This window comes from Mytilus edulis, chromosome 1 (assembly GCF_963676685.1).
Source record: "Mytilus edulis chromosome 1, xbMytEdul2.2, whole genome shotgun sequence".
NCBI classification, from domain to species: Eukaryota; Metazoa; Mollusca; class Bivalvia; order Mytilida; family Mytilidae; genus Mytilus; species Mytilus edulis.
Genome location: NC_092344.1, coordinates 40,232,900 through 40,254,230, shown reverse-complemented (window position 1 = coordinate 40,254,230; position 21,331 = coordinate 40,232,900). Strand labels below are relative to the sequence as shown.

Here is a 21,331-nt window from a genome sequence, read left to right as displayed (position 1 = left end):
ATGACTGTCATACAACATGTACAAGTGAGAGATTCAGCTAGTTATAAAACTAGGTTTAATCCACTATTTTCTACATACTAAAATGCCTTTACCAAGTCTGGAATTTGACAGGGTGATGTGTTTCAGTTTCTGATTTTGCCATTTGATAAAGGACTTTCTGTTTTGAATTGTCCATGGAGTTCGATATTCTTATTATTTTACTCTTTTAATCTGCTACAATTTCGTCACCAAACTGAAAAGTCTAAAGCTATATATATTATTAATTTTAAGGAAAATGAAATAAACTGGTAATAATGTTAGATCGGGAATATATTAATTAACGGGATCTTTCGACGAGTGTGGACCTTTAGTCTCGGCTGGTGGATTATTGTCTCATTGGCATTAATAACACACCTTCGTTATTTTATATTATAATGTATCCACGTTGTGAGTTCCCAATCAGCCTCTTTATAACGAGGGAAAATCTAGTTATGAAAAAACACCTCTATAGAATTTTTCATATAACGTTCACTGAAATATAAATGAGATATCAGTGTTGACGTGAAATATAATTATGTGAGAAGATATTATCACTTGGCTTCTCGTTTCGTCTACTCATATGAGTACGAGTGTATATAGACACTGCGGTGTCTATATACACTGCGGTGTCTATATACACTGCAGTGTCTTTATACACTGCAGTGTACATATTTCTTGAAATAGTACAGTTCCCAACACGAAAAAGGAAGTTCCGAACACATAAAAAAAGAAACCGATGTAAGAAAAAGGAAAGAAAAAACACCATGACAAAAAATAGACTAGAAACGATTCACAGAAAATATTGATTTAACAAAACAAACCACATAAATAATCAGAGAAGATCGCACGTGCACCGGAAAGATCAACAGTTCATGCTTTATTAGTGCCAGCCGTCGTGTTCCTTTTTCAAGTTTGATGGTGAACGTTATTCAGTGATAAATATCACAATAGCATATTTGTTAACGTCTTACCTTGACCCATAAAAAAAGTACGTGTCTCCATGACCAGGTACCTGCGTTAACCATTTTTATAAACGGAATATGGTTTTTTAATAGGAAGAGGTCAAATAAGTGTCCAACCACGTATATAGGATAAGAAACATGTATTGATTTTAAAAGATTAAAGTTTATTAAAAGAAATCAAATCAAAATTTCCGAAAATGTGATTTATGTTTATTTCAGCTAACAAGCCGATATTTATACAAATGTTACAGACTCCCTGTGTTAGAAGAGCACTTCTTGTTGGTTGCAGTTTGCAAATGTTTCAACAACTTTCAGGGATCAATACGGTAATGTACGTGTATACTAATGTCTTCTTTAATAAAAGAGTATTAATAAAAATCGGGAAATTGATAATACTACCATTGAAACATATAACTTCTCCAATCATAAAATCATGAAAATGTTTGCCTACTCATACGATGCGCCATCAATATACATATAATTACCTTTCATCCTTGTGTATAATTCGGAGTTTAGTATGACGTCCATTATCACTGTACTAGTATACATATTTTTTAAGGGGCCAGCTGAAGGACGCCTCCTGGTGCGGGAGTTTCTCGCTATATTAAAAACTCATTGGTGGCCTTCGGCTGTTGTTTACTCTATGGTCGGGTTGTTGTCGCTTTGATACATTCCCTATTTCCTTTCTCAATTTTAAAATAATTGTTAGTATTAATATTATGCTTATTATAATGATTATTATTATCATTATTATTAGTAGTAGTAGTAGTAGTACTATTATTATTATTATTATTATTATTATTATTATTGCATAGCAATATAATACTTCCCACAGAAAGTAACCAAAAGTTAGCGTGCAATAAATTCCAATATTGCACTAGTTCAATAAATCTTCAAAATTCATGACGTCATCAACGACAAAATCTTAGTTTAAACCAATTTTTACTTTCAAATATTATATTGCTATACAATAAAAGGGTTATTGAACGAATATTGGGGAATATTGTCCCTCGTAGAACATATATTGAAATCGCAAGCTCATGCAATATAAAATTCTACTCGGGACAATATTCCCCAATATTCAGGCAATAACCCTATATTATTACATGAATGACTTGAATAATTATTTCGATTAATTAATTTCTTAGTGCTGACTAGTTTGATCTTATCCTACAATGCACTTTTAAAAGATATTCCAAGTTCCTTAATATGATGTTTTAAAGCTTCACGTTAAGCATAAAGTATATATAAGTACAGCATAGCAGACTGACTTTTATTACCTTTGTGGTTGTTTTATAATCAACCAAGTTTCAAATTAATAGCTTTGAATAGGATGTGGTAATGTCAAATTAGATTGAGGCTATATCTTTATAGCGTGTTATTCGAAGTTTTTCTTGAAATAACAATAAAAATGCATATAACTACATCAATCATGATCGCATTATAGCTTATGGAAAGCAGTTCTGAAGAATCAAGTCATAAAACTGACATTATCATGGTTAAAATGTCAATTTGCATGTGCTTTTTAACTAAATTATATTATATAACTGTCTTACATGTACCAACATTTATGGGTATCCTAGTTAGACTTTTTATATCTATTATTGAATTTGCAGCGTGAAATAAAATCAGTCTATAAATCTTTTGCGTCCAAAGCCCTTTGATAGTTTTACCCTCAAATCAACTTGAAATTATAATCTTTTAGATATTGTAACAGAAGGATAACTTAGACATGGAGTTAAAATCAAAAATTTGGAAACTGCTGGACAAAAAGAGGTTATTTATAACATAGGGGTAACCCAAAGAGATTATAAAATAGGAAGAGTTAAATTTGAATTATGGCAAGTAAACAGCACAAACAGCACAAACAGAATCTAAATTTTCAAATAGCCTGTAAACAGATATTAAAATCACAACATCAAGTAAATACGAAAATTCACTCCTTCGTTGATACACAAAAAAAATGTACAAACAAAACAAAAAATGAACCCACTGTTTCTATGAACCTGTATTATTGTTGACGTTTTTCGTTAACAAAGCTTTTCTTAATTCTCGTTTATCCATCACTTTCATTTAATGGTTTTGAATTTGATACTTCCATCGCCGTAATTGCTTGAAAGGTTTGTACTTTCTTTGATAGAAAAGCGGTATTTTGAAAGAAAAAAAGACGGCAATGATGGTCAATACAACCAGTTGTTTTTCTTCAGATCAATCAGAATAAAATACTTTATCCAGTGTCCATATTTAAACAGTTTATTCTTAGTAGGAGGTTAAAAGTGCAGTACGTCTGTTTCGTACAAATATGAAACATAAAAAAAATCAATAGATAAAAATCATAAGATAAATTCATTTCATCGAGTATAAACATGATCTACCAAAGGAAACACAAGGTTGTTCTTAACATTAATGGGCACATAAAAGAGTTTATATTGAAGACCTTGATATCTTTATTGATTGTATGATTTTTCATTCTATCTTAAGAAATCACAACAGAAAATGTCTTCCTTCAAATTTTATTATTTTTTTGCGGAAAATATCTTCCTTGTTAATACGCATATCTCGATCTTTATTTGTTGGTGAAATTGAGTAACCAGTTTTCTGTTAATTCCGACATTCAAATTCGGAGACTTCAAGAGTTCAGGTTACTGCCAAAGAGTTATTGTGGTGATAACCACGGGGTTGAATCCTCGAATACGATTTTACAGAAAAGGCATTCAAATAATGTTGCATGTTTTTAACTATAAAACCACAAAGGCATGCAAAATACAATCATGTATATACATAATTGATTTATAGTTATAAAAAGATGAGGTATGTCAAAATTTATAAAAGTAAACCATTATAGGTCAAAGAATGGTTTTCAATACGGAGCTTTGGCTCACACCTAACAGAAAGCTATCAAGGGCCCAACAAAAATCCTTATTGTAAAACCATTTGTTTTATATTTTTAGATTTTAATTTTTAAAAATAAAAAGACAGAAAGACATGCAAATGTTTTCTCAGAAGTTTCTGAACAAAATTGCTTTGAAAGCAAATATCCCTGTTAACTAAAAGAAAATTATTCCCTTATACTTTCCAAAACTGGATTTCGTGATAAATATAGTGATATTTGTTAAATGGTTTACTGATAAACTAATGATATCACAAAGAGATCCTATTACTTTTTATTATAGGTATTATACTGCAACTATAATTCACATGGCAGGTGTGAAAAATGATCAGACGGCGATACTACTTTCGGCAGTCATGGCGGCAATCAATTTCCTGTTCAACGTCCTTGGACTTTATTTAGTAGAACGAATTGGAAGACGTGCATTAACTATAAGCAGCTTAATAGGTACTGAAGTATTTTCGTGATATGTCAAATGTTGTTAGAAGGGAAGATAAAGGCCATAACCGAGTAGTATCACTTAAAATGGACGAGTTAACTAGAAACAAAAGTATTATTTAATGTTTTCGTGTAAATATTTTAAGCATTTTTATATGTGAGGAAAGCGATGTCAATTTTATTCCCCCATTGTTTTGTATCGTAAACTGTTTTCAAAAAGTATCTTAACTTAAACCATAAGAACAATAGGGAATTAACATGGTATGATAACACCCGTCATCGAACATGCATGGCCGAATTTTGCTAAAATGAGTTTTTCAATAAACAATACATATACAGTATTAGGTATATGTCAAAAAAATAGAAACTTTTTTGTATCAGGATGAAAAACTGGGGAAAGGCGAGGTTGTGCCGAATACCAAAAAAAGTTTATATTTTTCTAACATTGACCTCATATTGTTTTTATACTGCAACTTAAATCAATACATTGATAGCTTTATTAATTGTAAAACTAATTTCGAACTTATTTTCATCCCTTAATGAACCTCTGGTTATTGAAAAAGTGATTCATGATGAAATTGACATTGTAAAATATTTAGCTGTGTTACTATATTTAGGAAAAAATACAACTAGTTGCAGTATAAAGTTACAAATTTAAACTGATAAGTGTAGCAATGTGTAATTAGATAACGCTTGAAAAAGCAAAATTCTAGTTTTTGTTCTCATATGATAGGTCTCTCTCTAAAACTAATGTAATGAATTGAACCATATCAATATATCATTATCAACCATCGAGAAAATAATTGGAAAACGAATGGATATTTCAATATAGATTCTTCAAGGTTTTTTTTAAATTAATTTTCATAAGATTTCATATGTTAAAAAATACATAATGTACAGTTGCTGTAAAAGAGGGACGAACGATACCAGAGGGACAGTCAAACTCATAAATCGAAAATAAACTGACAACGCCATGGCTAAAACTGAAAAAAGACAGACAAATAATAGTACACATGACACACCATAGAAAATGAATAAGCAACACGAATCCAACAAAAAACTAGGGGTTATCTCAGGTGCTCCAGAAGGGTAAGGATATCCTGCTCCACATGTGGCACCCGTCGTGTTGATTAGGTAGCAATACACAGTTAGGAAAAAAGCTTAAAATTGACACTCATATTTTTAAACACCCTCTTTCCCCTCCTGTCTAACAAATAAGGCTTTATATGTGTGTTATGCATGTATATATTTATAGAAAGATAATCTTCCATAGATTTGATTTCTAATGGTCATAATGGTGAAATATAATCCCTTTTGGGTGTAACCATGGCAACAATCTGCATTTCTTAGATACAAAATATAGCAAAAAAGGAGGGTGAACATGTCACAAAAGTCTCCAAAATTTGGTCTAAAGGAAAATTTCCATCAATTACAGTGATACCTTTCCTGAATCCATAGGTTTATATCTATCAAGTGATCCAAAAAAATCATATGCATATCTGCTCGTTTTTCCATAAAATTGAATTGAAAAGATCGAGCGCAAAATCTTTGTTGATAAATTCTACAATAATTTATGGACCTATGGACGTTACGGATAGGAAAAAAGGACTGTCAAACATATAAATGGTCTATAAAACACGTTGAAAACAATCTAAATGTTCATATAAACCCACTAAGAAGGCTATATTATTCTTCAATTATCTACAAATCAATTTTATTGTACAAAAACTTTCATATTTAAAATATTCACCATGGCCATAATGCAAAACTAAACTTCTAACTATGTATTGCTACCTTATATGATAACACATCCGGTAAATAGTCTAATTCGGTAGGTCACATTCATGAAAGGGAAGGGGATTTTAGTTACGACGTAAGAAACATATCCGATATAATTTGTTAAACGGTTATTCCATAACGGTCAACCAACTCGTGATGGCGTCCGTAAAATTTACGAAAGGACAAGTAACACTGCTGTCCGTAATAAAAGACATGCTAACAAATTCAACCACTCATTTGGAAGAAACCCCAAATTCTAATGAGAATATTTGTTTCTTAATAACCATTTCATTGTTACGCCTTCGAATTTACAGTTAACATTTTACTAACTTAATCTAACATTAAGTGAGTTGAAACCTATTTATTTATAGTGGATTGGGAAACAAGATTTGCAACCTATATTAATCCCTTTCCACTTTGCGAGTGCGAGTGCTGCCTTGTACTGGCATTAGCCTGCTCTTTTCCAAATCTACAAGGGTGTCTTTATCGTGCAGGATATATGACTCTCTCTTAACACGGGTCAGCCATTTATCGTCCCCTTCCTACGGACTATCATCGTTTCCTCAAGACCGTACTCGTAAATGGTGTCAAGGGAGAGCCGGAAATTCAGTCCCTGAAATTTTCATCCCGGAACGGAAATCGAACAAAGAACCTTTGTGTTAGTAGTCCGATGCACTAACCACTACACCATGGCTCTCATAATCTTACATTTGATAAATAAAACATTCATTCAAGTAGGTATAACAGTACGATATTAATGTGTTGTACTATAATTATATCGGGATTTAAGCTAACCATTTCAAAAATATTTTTTTTGTCGTTTCGTGCACGATTAAGTTATAAAAATAAACCCTTCTTTAGTCGAGTTGAAGTTTAACAGATAAAACCGCTGTATTATATTTAACTAAAACTTTTTAGTCAATCCAACAATGTAGCAGTTCTTTTGAAGAAACAGTCTTATGCAGTATGGGCTTTGCTCACGGTGACCTATAGTTGTTAATGTCTGTGTCATTTTGGTCTCTTGTGGACAGTTGTCTCATTGGCAATCATACCACATCTTCTTTTTCATATTGTCATTCATTAAGAGGTCTTTGGTAAAGACCATCTCATACCATTATACAATGTAATTCCAGGTGCGGTGGTAAGTTTAGCATGGCTTGCAGTAGGATTTCATTTATCTGCTCTGCATACACCGAATATATCAATGGTAGAGCATTCTGCAAGAGGAACACCTTGTTCAACATATAAGTAAGTATATTTTGACGAAAGACTTGTTAGAAATCAATAAGTATTTAAATGACTTATACTGACCATTTAATGAACATTATTTTTTTCGCATTTGGCTTTTAAGATTATGGAAGCTTAGTATCTTTGATGAGGTTTTTTTTTTTTTTGCGTCATTCAGAGATATCACTCAGGAGCTAAAGCTATATGTCCGATGACGATGGGCGAAAAATACTAAAGGTACATTCAAACTCATATTGTCGAAAATAAACAGACAACGTCATGGCTAAAAGAGAAAAAGATAAATAGAAAAACAGTAGTACACTAAATACAGCATAGAAAACTAAAGACTGAGCAACACAAACCCCACCTAACAACTGGGGTGATCTCATGCGCTCCAAAATATATAACACATTGACAAAAATGCACTTCAGTAATAAGACGAAAAAAAATGCAATTGAATAGAAAAAGTAGCAATGTCGGAAAATGTTCTGATGTTTTTAAGTTGTTAAATTTGCTCTCTGCATTATATCTCAAATGCTCTGAGAAATATAAGTTGTTCCTGATTTGGTTGTATTAAAACACATCCCATACTCAGGTAAAGAACTGAGCTAATTGAAGTGTACGTTGCAGTACAAGGGGTATATATGACCATTTTTGAATTAAAAGAAAACAGATATGTATTTTAGGAAATGTTTTTGGTACTAACTCAATTTATATAATAAAAAATTGAAGCTTTCTTTATGGATATCAATGTTGCTGTTTACAGATAATGTCAATGTTTAATTTATAAGCAAAGAAACGGTAATATATTAAAGGTGTGGCAAATTTATTCATTCGCGAAGAAAGAACATAACACAATTACTTTAGTTTCAGGATAGGCAGAACCCATATTTGAATAATAATAATTTGTCGGCAACAATTACATTTTCCATTTCATCTTCAATACTGTCTAACATTTTAAAGCATGGACAGGACTCGATAATCGAAAATATTAGGCAATGACGACATGTATAAGAGCGTCAACATCGAGTGATCATGTGCACCTGCGTCAATTTATCAATGAAATACACGCGACTTCATTCATACATTCGGACAACTATTCAAACGTTTTATCTACTATTTCATTTTAATTCATATTCGCAACCAAATAAAATAACATGTAGCTAAGACAAATTGCCGATCAAAAGAACAATGACATTTTATTTGTGATACCGACTTCATCAGTTCGAATATCTTGCTTGCTTGATATACTTGCTGATAAAGTCAATATCAAAAACATTCTATACGCATTTACTTTGTTTCCTGGAATCTTTCAACATCAGGCTAATTAATATGTTAGACCTTATACTTTATCAAAAACTTAGGAAATGTATTTAGTGAAAATTATTGAAAAAACATACTTTAAACTATTGTGTGTGGTTTGTTTTCTAATACTAGTAATAGGGTGTATCGGTAAATGTTTATCCCAGACAGAAAGAAATAATACCAAAAATCCCTATCTTTTTGAAAATTGATACATTGATTCAGTTTCTATCAAACTTCACACAATAATTCCAGTACGATGGAGTTTATTTGCACTAATATATACAATTATTTTGTAAAAAGTGTTAAATCGATGGCAGAATTAGATTTAACAATTACCACACACGTTTTGGTGTTGACACTTGTCAGACGTAGCTGCAGTCTAACTGAGGCAATAATTGTAACGTTTACTATTAAGGTGGTTAAAGCAACACAAACAGGACTATAAATCAAACAAATTGATTTTCCTCATGTATAAGAATTTTACATCGGTAATAATGGATGCTTCTTTGAAATCATTTCAATTCCATGTTAGTAAATAAACTCATCATAGATACCAGGACTATATTTTGTATATACGACAGACGCGCGTTTCGTCTACAAAAGACTCATCAGTGACGCTCGAATTCAAAAAATTTGAAAAGGCCAAATAAAGTACGAAGTTGAAGAGCATTACGGAATATACATCTGTTGTCAAAAGTAATAGAAAACAGTAGAGGATTTAATTGAATTGAACCAAGAACTGCTTATTCCTTTGAAAACGAAAAGCAATATGAATGTCTAAATAAAAATAATTGAAACGAACACTCTTGCAGTCTATTTACTTTTTTAATCCAGACTAAATTGAAAACCAATTTTCAAGGAGTCTATTGCCTGAAATAACACATTTAGCTCTGTAATTAGATAGTATATATTACTTGCTCTTAAGTTTAGTTGATTTACATTTATTTCGGAACTAAATTGTCTAATATCGACCGATTGCATCCTCAAACAATTTCAATCATGTTTTACTTGCAAGGATACAGTTGAAGTACAAAAAAAGTTATGACGTTGAATTGATGTGCACTGAAAATTAAGACGCATTTTTTTTTATTATTATTCACAGTACCAAAAGCACAAGTCAGACTAAAATCGTACCTCTCACTTGCTATCGTTTTGTTCTACCTGTCACGTGGCATATCAGAAACCGGAGGCATGGAGTTGTTTAATTTAACCAGAACTCAATATCAGTGCACTCCATTCGCATGTCGACAACTAATGTATCTTCAGGGATGTCCAAGGCCAGAAGATTTAAATATAAATCCTCATACAAACTTTGAATAGGTAATATACCCGAAAATAACCGAATAGTAATTCAATGAAGATAGATATATGCAACAGGGAAATACATACCTTCTTACTTTTCAATTATCATATTTTAATCACTCTAAAACAATGTCTTGTTTTAAATGTCTTTAAGTTCATTCCAATTAGGATGTATGCACACAAACAACAAGAGAACATTTCTAACGGGCATGTTGACTTATTTTTGCAGAACATGCAATGACTGTATGCAAGACTTGTTTTGTGGATACTGCTATCAAGACGTCCGTCATGCTGCTTTAAACAGTTCTTGTTTACCTACAACATACGATAATCCATGGGTATCAACAGGAGGGAGATGTAATACTACCGACTTAAAGGGAGATCTCACATGGGCATATGACTTTTGTCCTACGGACTTCTCGTGGATGCCTATGCTTGGCTTAGTACTTTATCTCATATTCTTTGCCCCAGGTTTGTTTTACATTTAATTACTTTGAATCGCTTTAAGCCCGTGTCACTTTGAACGTTGAACGTTAGATTAAAAATTAAATGTTGTTAGATATTTTGTTATTGTTATCTATAAGTCCTGTGTAAATTTGTTGTTGTTTAGTATCTTTAGAACTATTTTAGTTTTAATACAAGTTACGCTATTTGACATCTCCACCATGACTGGACATGTTACATGTTTTCTGTTTACAATGTTTTGAGCATAAACAAGTCCGATGATATTCGCTTTTGTATTACATTTAGTCATGCCGGGTCTTTCATAGCTTTCTAAAAATTGTGAAAGCTTACAGCGCTCTATAGTTGTTTACATCTTCGCCATTTAGTAACTTGTGAATAGTTATAACATTGACAACAAATGCTTTTTATAGTTTTGATAACATTAAAACGTAACAAAGTGTACTGCTCCTCACTTGTTAAGATTCTTATACATCTTTGGCTTTCAAATATTTGGCTTTGAGCTTTCCTGGTGAAGGTAAATCCAGAAGCACATCGGATGTATGAGATATATATAACCTCTTGTTTTTCATTTTTCAATGTATCTACAGAAATCAATAATATTATTAAAATTTTTAATATATTTAATTACAAAAGGTCCAAATGTAAATCCATTTCAAGAAAATGATTATTGAAGTTCATTCATTTAGGTCTAATAATCATTTTTCCTGTTATAAAATATTTGATACCTTTTGTCGCAATACATTTTCTATCTCTTGTTATAGTACTTGTTTATTGGTCCTTTAACATTTAAGCTACTAGTATGAGGCATTATATTTACAGGTATGGGACCAATGCCATGGACAATAAACTCCGAGATTTATCCATTATGGGCACGAAGTACGGGAAATGCTGTATCGACCTTTACAAACTGGATTTTTAATTTGGCAGTCTCTATGTCATTTTTAAGCCTTACAGAAAATTTAACCAGATTCGGTAAGTTTTTGGGTATTTACTGGCGCGGTGAGGTATACAAATGACTCAATTGCTAGTTAATTTAAAAAGATCATATGCAACGAACGGGTAAAATTGATAATACAGTTATAATTTCTGTTGTATTACCAGTGCAAGATAATTGATAATTACAAAATCATATTTGAAAGCTAACAATTTTTTCTAATGTCTACTAAAAACAATATCAATACGAACAAACAATCGTTTTTCTCAGATTTAAACACCTGATACTACTTTTGCCTTATTTTATTTTAACATAAGAGTCGGCAACGAACTTGTTTATTGTATTAAGACTTACTGGCTAAAATTACAAAGTAATGACTGTACTTCAGGCAATATAATGAACAGTTGACAAATCCTAAATATCTTTACAGAATTCGGCAAAGGTTATATTTTTCGTTTTGAATTGAGTGCGCTAGAGATGTAATAAATACAAAGTTGCATAATATGTAAGCCATTATTGACTTTACTTGTTTCTATGTTTACTTAATTGCTTTATAATGCATTTTAAACCTCTTATGTATAATATTTTATCGTTTTATTCATAGTTTTATTACTGTTCAGTTTTGGGTCATGCGTTTGTCTCATATAGTAGTGCCTTAATTACCCTTGTTTACATTTTATAGCGGGTAATCTGTACTTTTTCCTACTGTGAGTCGGTACATCACGGTATGGTTATTAAAAGAACCTTACACCCAATTTACGTTTATCAATCATTTGCATTACATATGCATACCTTTTTTTTATTGAAAATATAATGAAAGCACACAGTTTAAAGAGTTAAATCACAAAAGTACTAAACTCCGAGGAAAATTCAAAAAGAAAGTCCCTAATCAAATGGCAAAAATTAAAAGCCCAAACACATCAAACGAATGGATAACAACTGTCATATTCCTGACTTGGTATAAATGCAGGCATTACACCGTTATGTAAAACAAATGTTAATAAAATCTACAAGAAATAGAATACTTTCTACACTGACAACAAGCTGACAACTGAGAACCGAGGATTTAATTCGTATACACTCTTCAAAAGTAAAACAAGTGTACATGTCGATCTTATTTTCAAATGTAACATTATATTGTAAATAAACTCATCATGGATACCAGGCTTTAAATTTTATATATATGCCAGACGCGCGTTTCGTCTACAAAAGACTCATCAGTGACGCTCGAATCAAAAAATGTTTAAAAGGCAAAATAAAGTAAAAAATTGAAGAACATTCAGGACCGCAAATTCCTTAAAGTTTTGCCAAATACAGCTAAGGTAATGTATTCCTGAGGTAAATAAAACCGTAGTAATTATTTGCTTAAAGTATTAACAAGAAACAAATATGTTGAAAGGTGAAAAAAGCAATTAATATGCCAATTGAAAATGAAGCATTTTTTCAATCTTTAGGTACATTCTGGTTATACGCTGGATTTGCATTTGTTGGTGTTTTGATTATTGGTTTTACTCTACCGGAAACAAAAGGGAAAAGTCTAGAGGAAGTTGAAGGATTATTTGCCAGGCCGTGGTGTGGTACGGCCGGGCCAACGATAGATTACAACACAAACACAATACAATATGTTCACATCAGAGGCTTAAACAGAGATGGAAGAGAATCGGAATTAGAGTCACCAGAATGATGAGTAGCAATGACCATATCTAATTCAGGATAATCAAATATAGTACTCTTGATGGATCAGTGAATGTGTTAACAACCAAAATTCCACATTACATTAATGCATCTTGCAATTTATGCCTAATACGCAAATAAGTATTCGATTTTATTCATTTGCAGAAGTAAAATATAAAATGCTATTACATGTTCTGTCAGCTCATCTTATTTTTAATTTGCAAATTAAAATAACTTATTCAGATTTCGCACTATTTGTCGATTTTAGTAGATTTTTGAAAGCATTTTATTAGAAAATAATGGAGACAAAAATAAAACAAATTTACATTTTTTTTCTTTCAATGATCATTTACCAACCCATTTGAGAACGCATTCCCATTGTAAACGATGGGGGTTGAACGGCCTGTTATTTCTGAACTCATATTTCATGTTTCTGTATTAAGTAATTAATCATAACAATTTCTGGGTTGTCATTTTTTTCAATTTGTATGAAAATAGTGATTTGTTTATAATTCGTGTTATAATCAAATTGCATGTGAGTAAATTGTGAGCGTATCTATTATACTAGTACGGTATCAATGTGGTATAGTGCAATATTTATAATTACAATATTGATTATATAGAACTAACATCCTAATTGGGCTAAAAAGACATAGTTTATTGTTAAAGCATATCTGAACAAGTGATTAACTGCGAATGCTTGTCGATCGTTCATAAAATGTGATAAAAGGTTTCTTGCTATGAACGTTTATACAAAGTGTACCCACCTTTTTACTAGTGTGGTGTTTATTATGTTATTAAGTTGACAACGTATTTGAATTCTTTTTTCAAATTATGGTCACTTGTTATCGATAAGTCTTTTTTTTCTGATTTTGGACAAAAAGGTGTGAAGTAATATCGTACAAATGCCTGTTCTGTTGAATTGCAGTCACACCATGCAATTCATAATTTATTATGTCCGAAACAGTCATATGCTGGTTTTATTTTGTGTATTTCAAACATAAGACACAAAAACAATCTGCAGAAGACATCGATCAAGATAAATTAGTTACACTCTAAACAGACCTAAATGTGTATGACTATCTTCGTCATATGTCCTGGTTGTTTTATTTATTATTTTGTCACAATTTAACGTTTCAGTTTTTAACACCATCTATCAGCATCAATTTGAATAAGTTTTTCATTAGTTTAAAATTTGCTCTCGAAAAAAACAACAACTTTCGGCCACTGCTATGAAACATAGGATCATGATTTTTAATAAGCTTGAGTAAATTCTAGTTTCTTGATATTTTTAATGCCAAAAACAGCTCTAATAGTGAGAGAGAAGAAAGATACCAAAGGGACATTCAAACTTATATGTAGAAAATAAACCGACAACACCATGCAAATGGATACAAAAGAAAAAGACATACTGACAAACAATAGTACACAAAACACAACATGGAAAACTAACCTAGATAGATTTTTAAAACATAAGATGACTGAGCTAGCGTAATTCAGCCGTTAAACTTTTCCTCAAAATTTCTTTGACAAACTGTGCAGAGCATATCACCTAATTGAAAACAGTATTAGGGGAAGATACTCCTGCATTTGTTAATTTATCTGCTGTTAATGATATCCATTTAAATTTTTAGTTAAGCATCAGTGTCAATAAATGTGAACTGGTTTATATACTGATAATACGAATATAAATGGTTTTACACTAGTAATTTTTGGGGCTCTTTATAGCTTGTTGTTCGGTGTGAGCCAATGCTCCGTGTTGAAGGCCGTATCTTGACCGTTAATGATTTACTTTTATAAACTGTTATTTGGATGGAGAGTTGTCTCATTGACACTCATAACACATCTTCCTATATTTATGTACGAACTCGTAAATCATAACTATGAGATAAACTGGTTTTTACTACCGTTTGCAATAATACCTTTCAAAATTGCTAATTTCTAAACATGCCACTTTAATAATTTTGGAATTTGGATGAAACAATTGTAAACAGTACAATGCTAATGCATTATAGAAATATGTTTTATCTTTTAAAAAAGAAAAAAGTTTAAAGATAAAACTATGTGTAATTTTGTCTGTACATTACTGAAGTGTGAATATATGGTGTTTAAAATGTGTTTTGTAGTTTTATACTTTCATAAGATATATATTGTAGTGATTTCATTTTTTGTTAAAAAAGTGGCTCATACTGTAACATATGTAAGTAGTAGCCACTTAACGTATGTATTCAATGTCTTGTATATAGGAAATATCTCATGTGTATATAACATACCTCATAATATCGCAGTTTGATTAAACAAAACATTATATTCAATTTATACATAGATCAAAGAATCCCCTGACTTTGAATTCATTATTGAAATTATATTCAAATATTGCAATGAAAATTTCTATATTAAGACAACGCATGGTTTAAGATATAGTTTCCTGTTTCACCTTACATGTTTTTTGCGAAAGAATCTTGTTTTATTCAAGTATTGAAATAGGATGTTTTCTGCTGTTGATTGATTTAATATCAGTCGAACTTGTAACATAAGTAAATCTGTTGGCTCTGTAAGTTGTTCCACATCTTACTCAGCCTTCTGTAACAGTTAAAACGCTACACCAATATACAGTTGTACAGTTACATACTGTTGACGTGTCATAAAATTGAATCACACCCATTTGCACCAGAATTGACAAATTTTTACTTTGCTGCATAAATGAAAATTGGTGTTTGTCGAAAGTCACGTGACTTAAATAGTATGTTTTTTCTTTTTATTTTATTTGAAATGAACGTGTGTTTTGTGAATCAATTATAGTATCCTAACAATGTTAGTTTGTCGGTACACTATGATATATTATCATATTTTTTCTTTTTTTGCGGACATTGTTTTCTACCCGACTTTTTTGTTAATAACAGGATTTCTTATTTCATAATTAAACATCACATATGCATATAGATAACAGATAGAAAGAAAGAAAATTATTCATGTCCTTCGGGAATATTTTTCATTGTTAAATTTTGTATGGTTGTGTAAAAATTCAATGTAGTGCTATCATATAAATTTACATACGCTAGAATGTGTTTGAAATTACGGTAAAATGATTCTAAATTACGGTATAATTAATTTGTCAAATATTGTATATATATCCTATAAACTGTACTTGCTTTTGGAGTAAAGTATTATTAAAAATATAAGTGATGGAGAAATATTAGAAATACTAAGTAACTGTTTTATTTCTGTGCCTTTTCGTGTCCTCTTTGATGATTGAAATTTGACAAGGTATAACAATCTCAACTACTTAGAAAAAACAATAACAAGATATAACTTTCTGTGTATATATATACATGTAGTACTGTTTAGATAAAGTTCATAAAAAGGGGGAAAACACATACCAAGAGCGTACTAAAGTCCAAAAACAACTGACAACACCATGATCAAAAAGGAACATGACTAACGACTAACGACAAACAAATACAAAACACTATAAAAAGACCTAAAGAGCGATCAATACGAACCAGACAAAAAAACGGAAAAGGGAGAGGGGGGGGGGGGGGGGGGTGAACTCAGATCGCAATGTGTAAATTTATATGATATACGGTATTCAATGAACTCCTAGTTTGATGTTATATTCAATAAGTATATTACAGGTTTAATGCACATCAACTATACTCTAGAATAAATGTTTCGGAAGTCAAAAGAAATTTTAGCGAATAGTTTTACTACCTATTTGAATACAACATTAAGTGCATCCGATCAAATATTGCCAAACAAGTTTTGCAAGCTTTACAATTTTAAGTCCAGAGCAGTTAGCCTTTTAATAGATCAATATTTTATATTGTCGGCATATTCTTGTAATCATTTATTTGTTATGTTAATGAGATGTTTATTGTATGTTATTTGTTATGAACATCACATAGATTGTAACCAGTATGGATATATATTTTTGTGACAAAAATAAAGTGGTGCTTATGATGTCTTGATTGTCTTTTTTTTTTTGTATGTTTTAAAGCTAATATATAGTGTGGATACAAAAGTTATGATTTTCCTACAATAATATATAGTCTTAGTATGAATGGTTGCAATTTGAGTACAGGTGAAGGGATAACTATTTCATAGCAGCCTCGTGAAGCGTTTTCATATAAAAAAGAAATTTTAAAAAATTGGCTACCAGAGATGATTACGATTTATAATAGAGTTAGGATACCCTTTTGTACGATCACGGTGGTAACGGAGATCCCGGTCTTTCTTTTCCATGTCCATATTGTTTGGATCGCTTATGTTGCCTCATAGTGCAGATATCAAGAGCAATATTCCCGACCATAGATTGTATTGGTTATTTTTATTTATAGCCTTTCAACGTGTTCCTGCCTTATACATCATTGGCTTTCAAAATTTCGGCTTTGATGAAGGTAAATCCAGAAAAACGCTTCGCACACTTGAAATTTAGAATTTGTTGTTATAATATGTTTTTTTCATGTCTTTATACGATCATGTAATTCTTACGATAAGATTTGGATGGGATGTAGAATAACATGTAGAATGAATATACATTTTTCTCGGTATGTTAAAAAAGAAAATTGACTTTTATCACTTCAGGCAAAATAAAACGTTATCGCCAGATTCAAGCATCACTGAAACGAGCGTCTAGCGCACAAAACTATAAGCTTGGTATCTATGATGAGTTTATAAAACCACATGGGTCAATGTCACTGCTGGTTGACGTTTTGTCTTCGATGGTATCAGCAGCCCAGTACTTAACATCATTGTTTTAACATCAATGATATGCATATTTTTTTTGGCAACTTAACTGTTTTTAAAATCTTAAATTATCTAAATAACTGGGTTTTTTTTCTATCCGAGCTACAGATTGCGTTAGTGGTCTTATCACAAAATTTATGAATTTTCTGTTTTAAATCTCTTCAATATAGTATTTGATTTGGCCTTCTATATGTGTAAATTTATCATCACTGAGGAGTATTATGTAAACAAAACGAACGTTTATCAGATTCAAAATAATTTTGTATTATTTCTTTTTTGTGTGTCTTATGCTTTTCATCTTTGTAATTGATTTGATCTCACAATTGTTTTGAATAGAAAGGCGGAACGTATTTTGTATCATATCTTGGCACTATCAATAGATAGCCTTCAAATTTACATCATTTATATGAAGTTTTGCACTTTCGTCTATTTTTTCTTTCTTATAACTAGTCATATTTTCTTGATATTTGGTATCATGTTTTATTGAGACAAGACAAGACAAGACAAGTTTATTAATACACTCAGGCACATATTGTGTGCAACAAGAGCAGCATTATGTGTTTGATCGGGTGTTAAATTGCCACGTTTTATTATAGCACAAAAATAGGACAAATAGGATATCAACAGTTACTGCTGGCACAGCTAACATTTTATATATCACGTACTAACATGATTTTTAACAAACCTTTCTAAAATTGATCGTTCTTGAATGTAGAAGTCAAAAGGAAACTAATGCTTCTTTTCCCACAGACAATGTTGAACTTCGATGGATGTTATGTGTCCTTTTTTGTCATATTGCTCTTCAACTGTTTTAGATCTTACAAATCCTTTATAAAGATTCGACTTAGAGTGTTCCTGGTGAAAATTAATCCAGAAAAAGCACTTTGGACGCATGAAATTATAAAAGTATTGTTTTAAAATAAAGTTCTAGCACTGGGTCGCGACCTATACCAATGTTATTAGACTATCAGTTCATGGTGGTATCATCATCCCAGTAGTCAGTAACTGTTGTCTTCATTCTTTTTTTAAATCCGAAAACATAAAAAAAAAACAGTGGGAGATACCATGATACCCAAGGTATATTCAAATTGAAGTAAACAGTCAAAATAAAAAAAAAGATAAAATATTGAAACAAATTGCCGTAAACATATAAACAATGTGTGACACACCAGGAAATTTAAAAACACGTGAAAACTGTATAATATTTGTTCCACATCCATGTTGACAACGTATTGGAAAATAAAGAGAGCGTTGGTCGCTGGCCAATTCCTTCACAATTTGGATATGGCAGTCCCCAACCATAAAGCGATTATTAAGAAATATTTCACGTCATGCAAAAGTCTTGTTCTTTTGATGTCCTCTTTTTTATATGTGTTTCCCATGGTTTCAGTTTTTAATCCAATTTTGATTTCTCTCAATCGATTTATGACTTTTGAACAGCGGTATACTAATGTTGCCTTTATTTGATACACAACACTATTGCTAGCATTTTTGTGAATATAACAGATGCTTTTGTATTGTTGCTTGGTAGTGAGAAATAAAGTAGTTAGAATATTATGTGTTATCTCATTTAAATAATAATGTTTAATATTAACTTAAACATTCGAATGAAGAAATGTTCATATCAGTTATTATAGCATTATTAATTGATGTATTTCGACCAACCTGATAATTTTTGAGTCAATGAAATATTCTCTTGCGATATGATAATAACTGGTGGACTGGTTCTGAATGCGACTGCCCAGCCCATCAGTTAAATATAGCCCGAGTTGTAGTAAAATTGATAGGTTTGTCATTCACTGCAAAGCAAAGAATTTTTTTTCTCAATAGGATTTAAATATTTGTTTTGTCATTTTGTACAATGAAAATCAAATAAAGTTTCATTTCAAAATACTTTAAAATCCTTCATCTTAAGTTGTCAATGAAAAAAGTTTCTGTAAAGGAACTAACTGGTCATTTGCTTAGCTTGTGTTGGATAACGTCAATCAGATTTATTTTTCAATGTTGCAGGCACGTGATCAATTTAAACAGTAACTGCCACATAATCGAGTGCATTTATTATCAGACACTCACCATGCAGGTCGTGCTAGAAGGCGTTGATACACGATGATGTTACTTGCATGTATGTAAATCCTACAACAGTATCAATGTTGGTTGGTTTTGAGTATTAAGGCAGTGAGAGATTATTGCAATCTCACTTTAGGTTATCGTCGCTGTATTTGGCAAAACCTCTCTTAACTTAGATTCCCCAATGCCCTTCGATTTCCTACTGAATTCGTTCATTTTTAACTTTTTGATTCGAGCCTCACTGATTAGTCTTTTGCAGACGAAACTTTTTTGTTTACAAAATTTTAAATCTAGTATCTATGATGAGTAACTATCATGTTACATACTTACTGTTGTTTAATTAGAGAGAAATCAAAATTGGATTAAAAACTGAAACCATGGGAAACACATATAAAAAAGAGGACATCAAAAGAACAAGCCTTTTGCATGACGTGAAATATTTCTTAATAATAACACTAAAATGAAAACAATACATGACAGGACTACAGTACAATTTTCGTGTTTTAATTAACTAGCAAAACCAAAAGCTTGTATCACAATTAGAATGAGTGGGGTTTTTTTTACAGAAGATACACAAAATGTATGTGGGTAATGCAAAACGTAACAGCGCATTAAAAGCAAAACGGTCTTGACAGAATAGTCTTCACTGATTCAGGTAAAATTTGCCTTAGTGTTATGCAACCTCAATTGAGTACAATAACATAATTAGAAACAGGAAACTAAGATGAAAATTTTCTCTTACATCAGACTCGACTTGAGCAAGTACAAAGTTATACTTTTTTCAAAGTATTAATTTATGGGATGGTACCTGAACGACCAGGGAATGTTATAAAAACCCTAAGCATCGCATAGGCGAGGTAAAAATCATATGATTTCCCGGCTCACACTAGGTCTAACCTTCATCAGCCACGCTTGTATCCAAATGCTATGTCCTTGTTGATTGACAGTCAACCAGCAGAGTATTGACGTTTTGCTAATAAAAACATGTTGGGTTTTTTTTGTTATATCTGTCGTTATGTTGCTTTCATTAATGTGAGCCTAAAATTTCTTTTCATTCAAATAAGATATCCGGATGCACGACACCTTCATCGGGTGCGTATGTGATCAATAGTTATATTAACAAAGCCAACATTATCGAATGTTTATGAGCATTAAAACCCAAGAGGGTGTAAATCGACTAAAGTACATTTAACATGAATAAGCTGCATCCTTAGCAATAGCAAAATTAAATAATTTAATGAACTAAATATTTACAGATTGACTCAGTATTTAAAGCATTGTTGTTGTATTTCCTGTAATAATTTATAAAATCGTTTTTAGATTTAAGCAAAATGTTATTTATATATTCGTATCATGTGTGAGTTTCTAATATAATTAGATATTTTACATAATAATTTTTTAATTTCTCGCAGCTTTTCAATTTTGAATCAACGCTGAATCGTTATCAAATATAGTTTAATAAGATGAACAATAATTCAAAGTTGTTCGTTGTTAAAGATTGATGTTACATTTAAGCATTGTTTC

The 21,331-nt window shown here is 31.3% G+C and overlaps 1 protein-coding gene across 1 annotated transcript in view; it reads left to right on the top strand.

Annotated features, from left to right (window-relative positions):
- LOC139482578 (proton myo-inositol cotransporter-like) overlaps nucleotides 1-14,205 on the top strand; it is a 70,080-nt gene extending 55,875 nt beyond the window's left edge. The window contains exons 4-9 of the mRNA XM_071266495.1: nucleotides 1,200-1,311; nucleotides 4,154-4,317; nucleotides 7,221-7,335; nucleotides 10,151-10,392; nucleotides 11,206-11,358; nucleotides 12,775-14,205. Coding sequence (XP_071122596.1) covers nucleotides 1,200-1,311; nucleotides 4,154-4,317; nucleotides 7,221-7,335; nucleotides 10,151-10,392; nucleotides 11,206-11,358; nucleotides 12,775-13,004 — 1,016 coding nt within the window. The 3' untranslated portion in view covers nucleotides 13,005-14,205. The remainder of the gene's footprint in view (nucleotides 1-1,199; nucleotides 1,312-4,153; nucleotides 4,318-7,220; nucleotides 7,336-10,150; nucleotides 10,393-11,205; nucleotides 11,359-12,774) is intronic.
- Nucleotides 14,206-21,331: the final 7,126 nt, after the last annotated feature.